This window comes from Nerophis lumbriciformis, linkage group LG01 (assembly GCF_033978685.3).
Source record: "Nerophis lumbriciformis linkage group LG01, RoL_Nlum_v2.1, whole genome shotgun sequence".
In the NCBI taxonomy this organism is placed as follows: Eukaryota; Metazoa; Chordata; class Actinopteri; order Syngnathiformes; family Syngnathidae; genus Nerophis; species Nerophis lumbriciformis.
The window spans coordinates 66030001-66042500 of NC_084548.2; the positions used below are offsets into that span (position 1 = coordinate 66030001).

General features: G+C 40.3%; 1 protein-coding gene across 3 annotated transcripts in view; it reads right to left on the minus strand.

Annotated features, from left to right (window-relative positions):
- plxnb3 (plexin B3) overlaps nt 1-12500 on the minus strand; it is a 128621-nt gene that overhangs the window by 39507 nt on the left and 76614 nt on the right. For 2 of the 3 annotated variants that reach the window (XM_061924435.2, XM_072914482.1), the window contains exons 6-9: nt 10433-10565; nt 10206-10365; nt 10033-10141; nt 9687-9972 (exon numbers count right to left, since the gene is read on the minus strand). In XM_061924435.2, the coding sequence (XP_061780419.2) occupies nt 9687-9972; nt 10033-10141; nt 10206-10365; nt 10433-10565 (688 nt within the window). The remainder of the gene's footprint in view (nt 1-9686; nt 9973-10032; nt 10142-10205; nt 10366-10432; nt 10566-12500) is intronic. The other variant, XM_061924442.2, reaches the window with a different exon arrangement.

Here is a 12500-nt window from a genome sequence, read left to right on the forward strand (position 1 = left end):
GCGGTGTGGACGTAGCCTAAGGACTCGTTCACACTGCAGGTCAGTTCCGATTTTTTTGCCCGTATGCGACCTGTATCAGATTTTTTCATGTCCGTGTGAACAGTGCAATTCCGAATTTTTCATTTGATGGGTCAGATTATGTTCACATTAGAAATTGCATTTTTTTACTAATGTGAACGGCCACTAAAAAGATCGGGTTTGACAAAAAAATCTGAATCGCACATCCGACCATGCGGTGTGGACGTAGCCTAAGGACTCGTTCACACTGCAGGTCAGTTCAGATTTTTTTGCCCGTATGCCACCTGTATCGGATTTTTTCATGTCAGTGTGAACAGTGCAATTCCGAATTTTTCACGTCCGACCCAGGCCTCTTTCGTACGTAGATATAAATCGGATATCGCATTCATCCCACCGGAACGTCACCAAAAACCGATAAGCGTCAAAATGATTCGCCAAAATACACGGTTACAAGATACAAATTTGACAACGAAGCAGAAAGCAGGTGGAATTAAGCGTCAAAATTATTCGCCAAAATACACGGTTACAAAATAAAAATGTTTTAGGAACTCACGTTAAAGTTCCTTAAACCACTTCTGTCAATTACGATTTTTCTGCCCGTATGCGACCTGTATCAATTTTTTTTCATGTCCGTGTGAACAGTGCAATTCCAAATTTTTCATTTGATGGGTAAGATTACATTCACAGTAGAAATCAAATTTTTTTGGTAATGTGAACGGCCACTAAAAAGATCGGATTTGACAAAAAAATCCGAATCGGACATCCGACCCTGCAGTGTGGAAGTAGCCTAAGTCCTCGTTCACACTGCAGGTGAGTTCCGATTTTTTGGCCCGTATGCGACCTGTATCGGATTTTTTCATGTCAGTGTGAACATTGCAATTCCGAATTTTTCACATCCGACCCAGGCCTCTTTTGTACGTGGATATGAATTGGATATCGCATTCATCTTACCGGAACGTCACCAAAAACCAATAAGCGTCAAAATTATTTGCCAAAATACACGGTTACAAAATAAACATTTGACAAAGAAGCAGAAAGCAGGTGGAATTCAAATGTTTTAGGAACTCACGGTAAAGTTCCTTAAACCACTCCTGTCAATTACGATTTTCTTGCCCTTATGCGACCTGTATCAGATTTTTTTCATGTCCTTGTGAAAAGTGCAATTCCGAATTTTTCATTTGATGGGTCAGATTACGTTCACATTAGAAATCAAATTTTTTTAGTAATGTGAACGGCCACTAAAAAGATCGGATTTGACAAAAAAATCAGAATGCGGTGTGGACGTAGCCTAAGGACTCATTCACACTGCAGGTCAGTTCCGATTTTTTTGCCCGTATGCGACCTGTATCAGATTTTTTCATGTCAGTGTGAACAGTGCAATTCCGAATTTTTCATTTGATGGGTCAGATTATGTTCACATTAGAAATTGCATTTTTTTACTAATGTGAACGGCCACTAAAAAGATCGGGTTTGACAAAAAAATCTGAATCGCACATCCGACCATGCGGTGTGGACGTAGCCTAAGGACTCATTCACACTGCAGGTCAGTTCAGATTTTTTTGCCCGTATGCCACCTGTATCGGATTTTTTCATGTCAGTGTGAACAGTGCAATTCCGAATTTTTCACGTCCGACCCAGGCCTCTTTCGTACGTAGATATAAATCGGATATCGCATTCATCCCACCGGAACGTCACCAAAAACCGATAAGCGTCAAAATGATTCGCCAAAATACACGGTTACAAGATACAAATTTGACAACGAAGCAGAAAGCAGGTGGAATTAAGCGTCAAAATTATTCGCCAAAATACACGGTTACAAAATAAAAATGTTTTAGGAACTCACGTTAAAGTTCCTTAAACCACTTCTGTCAATTACGATTTTTCTGCCCGTATGCGACCTGTATACATTTTTTTTCATGTCCGTGTGAACAGTGCAATTCCAAATTTTTCATTTGATGGGTAAGATTACATTCACAGTAGAAATCAAATTTTTTTGGTAATGTGAACGGCCACTAAAAAGATCGGATTTGACAAAAAAATCCGAATCGGACATCCGACCCTGCAGTGTGGACGTAGCCTAAGTCCTCGTTCACACTGCAGGTGAGTTCCGATTTTTTGGCCCGTATGACACCTGTATCGGATTTTTTCATGTCAGTGTGAACATTGCAATTCCGAATTTTTCACATCCGACCCAGGCCTCTTTTGTACGTGGATATGAATCGGATATCGCATTCATCTTACCGGAACGTCACCAAAAACCAATAAGCGTCAAAATTATTTGCCAAAATACACGGTTACAAAATAAACATTTGACAAAGAAGCAGAAAGCAGGTGGAATTCAAATGTTTTAGGAACTCACGGTAAAGTTCCTTAAACCACTCCTGTCAATTTCGATTTTTTTGCCCGTATGCGACCTGTATCAGATTTTTTTCATGTCCTTGTGAACAGCGCAATTCCGAATTTTTCATTTGATGGGTCAGATTACGTTCACATTAGAAATCTAATTTTTTTAGTAATGTGAACAGCCACTAAAAAGATCGGATTTGACAAAAAAATCAGAATGCGGTGTGGACGTAGCCTAAGGACTCGTTCACACTGCAGGTCAGTTCCGATTTTTTTGCCCGTATGCGACCTGTATCAGATTTTTTTCATGTCCGTGTGAACAGTGCAATTCCGAATTTTTCATTTGATGGGTCAGATTACATTCACATTAGAAATTGCATTTTTTTACTAATGTGAACGGCCACTAAAAAGATCGGGTTTGACAAAAAAATCTGAATCGGACATCCGACCATGCGGTGTGGACGTAGCCTAAGGTCTCGTTCACACTATAGGTCAGTTCTGAATTTTTTGCCCGTATGACACCTGTATCGAATTTTTTCATGTCCGTGTGAACATTGCAATTCTGAATTTTTCACATCCGACCGAGGCCTCTTTTGTACGTGGATATGAATCAGATATCGCATTCATCTTACCGGAACGTCACCAAAAACCGATAAGCGTCAAAATTATTTGCCAAAATACACGGTTACAAAATAAACATTTGACAAAGAAGCAGAAAGCAGGTGGAATTCAAATGTTTTAGGAACTCACATTAAAGTTCCTTAAACCACTCCTGTCAATTACGATTTTTCTGCCCGTATGCGACCTGTATCAATTTTTTTTCATGTCCGTGTGAACAGTGCAATTCCGAATTTTTCATTTGATGGGTCAGATTACGTTCACATTAGAAATCGCATTTTTTTGGTAATGTGAACAGCCACTAAAAAGATCGGATTTGACAAAAAAATCCGAATCGGACATCCGACCCTGCAGTGTGGACGTAACCTAAGTCCTCGTTCACACTGCAGGTCAGTTCCGAATTTTTTGCCCGTATGTCACCTGTATCGGATTTTTTCATGTCCGTGTGAACAGTGCAATTGCGAATTTTTCATATGAAATTAGTTCACATTAGAAATCGCATTTTTTTGGTGATGTGAACAGCCACTAAAAAGATCGGATTTGACAAAAAAATCCGAATCGGACATCCGACCCTGCAGTGTGGACGTAGCCTAAATCCTCGTTCACACTGCAGGTCAGTTCCGAATTTCTTGCCCGTATGCCACCTGTATCGGATTTTTTTCATGTCCTTGTGAACAGCGCAATTCCGAATTTTTCATTTGATGGGTCAGATTACGTTCTCATTAGAAATCTAATTTTTTTAGTAATGTGAACGGCCACTAAAAAGATCGGATTTGACAAAAAAAATCAGAATGCGGTGTGGACGTAGCCTAAGGACTCGTTCACACTGCAGGTCAGTTCCGAATTTCTTGCCCGTATGCCACCTGTATCGGATTTTTTTCATGTCCTTGCGAACAGTGCAATTCCGAATTTTTCATTTGATGGGTCAGATTACGTTCACATTAGAAATCACATTTTTTTACTAATGTGAACGGCCACTAAAAAAATCGGGTTTGACAAAAAAATCTGAATCGGACATCCGATGTGGACGTAGCCTAAGGTCTCGTTCACACTATAGGTCAGTTCTGAATTTTTTGCCCGTATGACACCTGTATCGGATTTTTTCATATCCGTGTGAACAGTGCAATTCCGAATTTTTCACATCCGACCCAGGCCTCTTTCGTACGTAGATATAAATCGGATATCGCATTCATCTTACCGGAACGTCACCAAAAACCAATAAGCATCAAAATTATTTGCCAAAATACACGGTTACAAAATAAACATTTGACAAAGAAGCTGAAAGCAGGTGGAATTCAAATGTTTTAGGAACTCACGGTAAAGTTCCTTAAACCACTCCTGTCAATTACGATTTTCTTGCCCGTATGCGACCTGTATCAGATTTTTTTCATGTCCTTGTGAAAAGTGCAATTCCGAATTTTTCATTTGATGGGTCAGATTACGTTCACATTAGAAATCTAATTTTTTTAGTAATGTGAACGGCCACTAAAAAGATCGGATTTGACAAACAAATCAGAATGCGGTGTGGACGTAGCCTAAGGACTCGTTCACACTGCAGGTCAGTTCCGATTTTTTTGCCCGTACGCGACCTGTATCAGATTTTTTTCATGTCCGTGTGAACAGTGCAATTCCGAATTTTTCATTTGATGGGTCAGATTACGTTCACATTAGAAATCGCATTTTTTTACTAATGTGAACGGCCACTAAAAAGATCGGATTTGACAAAAAAATCTGAATCGGACATCCGACCATGCGGTGTGGACGTAGCCTAAGGCCTCGTTCACACTATAGGTCAGTTCTGATTTTTTTGCCCGTATGACACCTGTATCGGATTTTTTCATATCCGTGTGAACAGTGCAATTCCGAATTTTTCACGTCCGACCCAGGCCTCTTCCGTACGTAGATATAAATCGGATATCGCATTCATCCCACCGGAACGTCACCAAAAACCGATAAGCGTCAAAATGATTCGCCAAAATACACGGTTACAAGATACAAATTTGACAACGAAGCAGAAAGCAGGTGGAATTCAAATGTTTTAGGAACTCACGTTAAAGTTTCTTAAACCACTCCTGTCAATTACGATTTTTTTGCCCGTATGCGACCTGTATCAAATTTTTTTCATGTCCGTGTAAACAGTGCAATTCCGAATTTTTCATTTGATGGGTCAGATTACGTTCACATTAGAAATCGCATTTTTTTGGTAATGTGAACGGCCACTAAAAAGATCGGATTTGACAAAAAAGTCAGAATCGGACATCCGACCATGCGCTGTGGACGTAGCCTAAGGACTCGTTCACACTGCAGGTCAGTTCCGATTTTTTTGCCCCTATGCGACATGTATCGGATTTTTTCATGTCAGTTTGAACATTGCAATTCCGAATTTTTCATATGAAATTAGTTCACATTAGAAATCGCATTTTTTTGGTGATGTGAACAGCCACTAAAAAGATCGGATTTGACAAAAAAAATCCGAGTCGGACATTCGACCCTGCAGTGTGGACGTAGCCTAAGTCCTCGTTCACACTGCAGGTCAGTTCCGAATTTCTTGCCCGTATGCCACCTGTATCGGATTTTTTCATGTCCGTGTGAACAGTGCAATTCCAAATTAGGTTACAAAATTAAAATTTGACAACGAAGCAGAAAGAAGGTGGAATTCAAATGTTTTAGGAACTCACGGTAAAGTTCCTTAAACCACTCCTGTCAATTACGATTTTTTTGCCCGTATGCGACCTGTATCAGATTTTTTTCATGTCCGTGTGAACAGTGCAATTCCGAATTTTTCATTTGATGGGTCAGATTACGTTCACATTAGAAATCGCATTTTTTTGGTGATGTGAACAGCCACTAAAAAGATCGGATTTGACAAAAAAATCCGAGTCGGACATCCGACCCTGCAGTGTGGACGTAGCCTAAGTCCTCGTTCACACTGCAGGTCAGTTCCGAATTTCTTGCCCGTATGCCACCTGTATCGGATTTTTTCATGTCCGTGTGAACAGTGCAATTCCAAATTAGGTTACAAAATTAAAATTTGACAACGAAGCAGAAAGAAGGTGGAATTCAAATGTTTTAGGAACTCACGGTAAAGTTCCTTAAACCACTCCTGTCAATTACGATTTTTTTGCCCGTATGCGACCTGTATCAGATTTTTTTCATGTCCGTGTGAACAGTGCAATTCCGAATTTTTCATTTGATGGGTCAGATTACGTTCACATTAGAAATCGCATTTTTTTGGTGATGTGAACAGCCACTAAAAAGATCGGATTTGACAAAAAAATCCGAGTCGGACATCCGACCCTGCAGTGTGGACGTAGCCTAAGTCCTCGTTCACACTGCAGGTCAGTTCCGAATTTCTTGCCCGTATGCCACCTGTATCGGATTTTTTCATGTCTGTGTGAACAGTGCAATTCCAAATTAGGTTACAAAATTAAAATTTGACAACGAAGCAGAAAGAAGGTGGAATTCAAATGTTTTAGGAACTCACGGTAAAGTTCCTTAAACCACTCCTGTCAATTACGATTTTTTTGCCCGTATGCGACCTGTATCAGATTTTTTTCATGTCCGTGTGAACAGTGCAATTCCAAATTTTTCATTTGATGGGTCAGATTACGTTCACATTAGAAATTGCATTTTTTTTACTAATGTGAACGGCCACTAAAAAGATCGGATTTGACAAAAAAATCCGAGTCGGACATCCGACCCTGCAGTGTGGACGTAGCCTAAGTCCTCGTTCACACTGCAGGTCAGTTCAGATTTTTTTGCCCGTATGCCACCTGTATCGGATTTTTTCATGTCAGTGTGAACAGTGCAATTCCGAATTTTTCACGTCCGACCCAGGCCTCTTTCGTACGTAGATATAAATCGGATATCGCATTCATCCTACCGGAACGTCACCAAAAACCGATAAGCGTCAAAATACACGGTTACAAGATACAAATTTGACAACGAAGCAGAAAGCAGGTGGAATTCAAATGTTTTAGGAACTCACGTTAAAGTTTCTTAAACCACTCCTGTCAATTACGATTTTTTTGCCCGTATGCGACCTGTATCAAATTTTTTTCATGTCCGTGTAAACAGTGCAATTCCGAATTTTTCATTTGATGGGTCAGATTACGTTCACATTAGAAATCGCATTTTTTTGGTAATGTGAACGGCCACTAAAAAGATCGGATTTGACAAAAAAGTCAGAATCGGACATCCGACCATGCGCTGTGGACGTAGCCTAAGGACTCGTTCACACTGCAGGTCAGTTCCGATTTTTTTGCCCCTATGCGACCTGTATCGGATTTTTTCATGTCAGTTTGAACAGTGCAATTCCGAATTTTTCATATGAAATTAGTTCACATTAGAAATCGCATTTTTTTTGGTGATGTGAACAGCCACTAAAAAGATCGGATTTGACAAAAAAATCCGAGTCGGACATCCGACCCTGCAGTGTGGACGTAGCCTAAGTCCTCGTTCACACTGCAGGTCAGTTCCGAATTTCTTGCCCGTATGCCACCTGTATCGGATTTTTTCATGTCCGTGTGAACAGTGCAATTCCAAATTAGGTTACAAAATTAAAATTTGACAACGAAGCAGAAAGAAGGTGGAATTCAAATGTTTTAGGAACTCACGGTAAAGTTCCTTAAACCACTCCTGTCAATTACGATTTTTTTGCCCGTATGCGACCTGTATCAGATTTTTTTCATGTCCGTGTGAACAGTGCAATTCCGAATTTTTCATTTGATGGGTCAGATTACGTTCACATTAGAAATCGCATTTTTTTGGTGATGTGAACAGCCACTAAAAAGATCGGATTTGACAAAAAAATCCGAGTCGGACATCCGACCCTGCAGTGTGGACGTAGCCTAAGTCCTCGTTCACACTGCAGGTCAGTTCCGAATTTCTTGCCCGTATGCCACCTGTATCGGATTTTTTCATGTCTGTGTGAACAGTGCAATTCCAAATTAGGTTACAAAATTAAAATTTGACAACGAAGCAGAAAGAAGGTGGAATTCAAATGTTTTAGGAACTCACGGTAAAGTTCCTTAAACCACTCCTGTCAATTACGATTTTTTTGCCCGTATGCGACCTGTATCAGATTTTTTTCATGTCCGTGTGAACAGTGCAATTCCAAATTTTTCATTTGATGGGTCAGATTACGTTCACATTAGAAATTGCATTTTTTTTACTAATGTGAACGGCCACTAAAAAGATCGGATTTGACAAAAAAATCCGAGTCGGACATCCGACCCTGCAGTGTGGACGTAGCCTAAGTCCTCGTTCACACTGCAGGTCAGTTCAGATTTTTTTGCCCGTATGCCACCTGTATCGGATTTTTTCATGTCAGTGTGAACAGTGCAATTCCGAATTTTTCACGTCCGACCCAGGCCTCTTTCGTACGTAGATATAAATCGGATATCGCATTCATCCTACCGGAACGTCACCAAAAACCGATAAGCGTCAAAATACACGGTTACAAGATACAAATTTGACAACGAAGCAGAAAGCAGGTGGAATTCAAATGTTTTAGGAACTCACGTTAAAGTTTCTTAAACCACTCCTGTCAATTACGATTTTTTTGCCCGTATGCGACCTGTATCAAATTTTTTTCATGTCCGTGTAAACAGTGCAATTCCGAATTTTTCATTTGATGGGTCAGATTACGTTCACATTAGAAATCGCATTTTTTTGGTAATGTGAACGGCCACTAAAAAGATCGGATTTGACAAAAAAGTCAGAATCGGACATCCGACCATGCGCTGTGGACGTAGCCTAAGGACTCGTTCACACTGCAGGTCAGTTCCGATTTTTTTGCCCCTATGCGACCTGTATCGGATTTTTTCATGTCAGTTTGAACAGTGCAATTCCGAATTTTTCATATGAAATTAGTTCACATTAGAAATCGCATTTTTTTTGGTGATGTGAACAGCCACTAAAAAGATCGGATTTGACAAAAAAAATCCGAGTCGGACATTCGACCCTGCAGTGTGGACGTAGCCTAAGTCCTCGTTCACACTGCAGGTCAGTTCCGAATTTCTTGCCCGTATGCCACCTGTATCGGATTTTTTCATGTCCGTGTGAACAGTGCAATTCCAAATTAGGTTACAAAATTAAAATTTGACAACGAAGCAGAAAGAAGGTGGAATTCAAATGTTTTAGGAACTCACGGTAAAGTTCCTTAAACCACTCCTGTCAATTACGATTTTTTTGCCCGTATGCGACCTGTATCAGATTTTTTTTCATGTCCGTGGGAACAGTGCAATTCCGAATTTTTCATTTGATGGGTCAGATTACGTTCACATTAGAAATTGCATTTTTTTTTACTAATGTGAACGGCCACTAAAAAGATCGGGTTTGACAAAAAAATCTGAATCGGACATCCGACAACGCGATGTGGACGTAGCCTAAGGCCTCGTTCACACTATAGGTCAGTTCTGAATTTTTTGCCCGTATGACACCTGTATCGGATTTTTTCATATCCGTGTGAACAGTGCAATTCCGAATTTTTCACGTCCGACCCAGACCTCTTTCGTACGTAGATATAAATCGGTTATCGCATTCATCCCTCCGGAACGTCACCAAAAACCGGGGAAGCCATGTTAACTTCAGTCAGATTGCATTCACATAAAAAATTGTATTCTTTTATTATTTTATAGCCACTAAAAAGATCGGATTTGAGAAAAAAAAAGTGAACGTAGCCAAAGACTGTGGTTTCTTCTCACCTTGTAGACCTGCAGGTTCCGCGCCTTCAGAACCACACTGCTCGTCATGCCCACGGGAACCAAGGCGGAACTCTGAAGACCGAAGACCAGAGGACACTGGCCCGGACCGGAGGAGTCCTGCTGGCAGACAGACGGGTTGGGAGACAGCCAGACAGGTAAACAGGCGGACAGGCTCACTCTCTGGTTGAGGATGACGTGTCGGCTGGCGCAGGTGTCTCTGTGAGTACATTGTTGGTCCATAGGACACCAGTTGCACTTCCAGGCACTCTCCACACAGGCCAGACACCTGAAACACATCATGGTTGAATGTGGCGCCTGCCTGGCCGCGCGTCACCGTGCGTCTTACTGGGAGCTGCGGTTGAGGCGGCTGACGGCGCCGCAGTCGTAGAAGGCCACGTCGGCCGCGGCGATGGTCACCTGACCAAACATCAGCGACACGGGCAGGATCACGTGATCTGCAACAGGCGGGCGAGGTGGTCACATGATCGTCTCATAGAGCCGGCGGCCGTGTGGACTCACCGCGTCCTGAGGGCGGCGGCGGCAGGAGCTCCGGCGAGGGGGAGCGGCAGGTGACGCTGGTGCCGGCGATGGAGGCGGGGCCAGGGGGAAGGCCGTGAAAGACACAGGAGAGAGACTCTGTCGCCGAGAGGACGGGGAGCAGGGCCAGGGACAGCGTTACCTGCCAAGACAAGACCGGTACGCCGTCGGTGCCGGGGACATCGATCGCCACTTCCTGTTGCAGCTACCTGAGTCTGCTCGTCTTTGCTCTGATTGGCCGGCTGCACGCTGCGCACCGTCACGCACCGCTTGGACTGGTCGAAGCTCCAGATCCAGTTGTTGGCCTGAAGGTGGCGCTCACACTCGTGTTGGCGGGAACATCTGCGGCGGACAAACGGAAGACGCTGCACTTCCTGTCATGGCTATTCAAAAAAGTCCCTCCAGGATTTGGCCACGTTGAAAACAATAACACTAACAACACAAACATGTCATTTCCCCACTGTAGGATGAATACAAGTCTATCCTACAAAAGTCTATCCGTTCCTGGGTGGATCTCGCGTGAAAAGGAAGGGGGGTGGGGTTATCGTTTTGCAATGCAAAATGCTGAAAATGATGGAAAGTGCCACCCTGCGTAGCAACTGACACTGTGGTCAAAGTTGCCGCAAAACACATTTGAAGATATTCAACACTCTACCGCCGAAGTGGACAGTGCACCCCCCAATTTGTCACGTTTCATGTGTCATGTAAACCACAACAAACGGGGCCATATAAATACCCTTCTACAAATAAATAAATATATATTAGTTGTTGCAGCCCTAATATATATATATATATATGTATATATATATATATATATATATATATATATATATATATATATATATATATATATATATATATATACATATATATTAGTTGTTGCAGCCCTAATATATATATATATATATATATATATATATATATATATATATATATATATATATATATATATACATATATATTAGTTGTTGCAGCCCTAATATATATATATATATATATATATATATATATATATATATATATATATATATATATATATATATATATATATATATTAGAGCTGCAACAACTAATCGATTAAATCAAATATAAAAATAGTTGTCGATTAATTTAGTCATCGATTCGTTGGATCTATGCTATGCGCATGCGCAGAGACTCTTTTTTTTATTTTATCTTTTTTTTATTGTATTTTTTTTTTTATACACCTTTATTTATAAACTGCAACAGCTGAGAAACAATAATCATGCTGTTTTCTTTTCAATAAAATACTGGAAAGGATAGAAATGTAGTTTATCTCTTTTATCCGATTATTAATCGATTAATTGAAGAAATAATCGACAGATTAATCGATTATCAAATTATTTGTTAGTTCAGCCCTATATATATATATATATATATATATATATATATATATATATATATATATATATATATATATATATATATATATATATATATATATATATATATATATATATATATACGTATTTATATATATATATATATATATATATATATATATATATATATATATATATATATATATATATAAGCTAAAAGCAGTGAAGTTGGCACATTGTGCAAATGGTAAATAAAAACAGAATACAATGATTTGCAAATCCTTTTCAACCTATATTCTATATAATAGACTGCAAAGACAAGATATTTAACGTTTGAACTGGAAAACTTTCTTATTTTTTGCAAATATTCGCTCATTTGGAATTTGATGCCTGCGACATGTTTCAAAAAAGCTGGCACAAGTGGCAAAAAAGACTGAGAAAGTTGAGGAATGCTCATCAAACACTTATTTGGAACATCCCACAGGTGAACAGGCTAATTGGGAACAGGTGGGTGCCATGATAAGGTATAAAAGCAGCTTCCATGAAATGCTCAGTCATTCACAAACAAGGATGGGGCGAGGGTCACCACTTTGTCAACAAATGCGTGAGCAAATTGTTTAAGAGCAACATTTCTCAACCAGCTATTGCAAGGAATTTAAGGATTTCACCATCTACGCTCCGTAATATCATCAAAAGGTTCAGAGAATCTGGAGAAATCACTGCATGTAAGCGATGATATCATGGACCTTTGATCCCTCAGGCGGTACTGCATTAAAAAGCGACATCAGTGTGTAAAGGATATCACCACATGGGCTCAGGAACACTTCAGAAAACCACTGTCAGTAACTAGAGTTGGTCGCTACATCTGTAAGTGCAAGTTAAAACTCTACTATGCAAAGCCATAGCCATTTATCAACAACACCCAGAAACGCTTCAC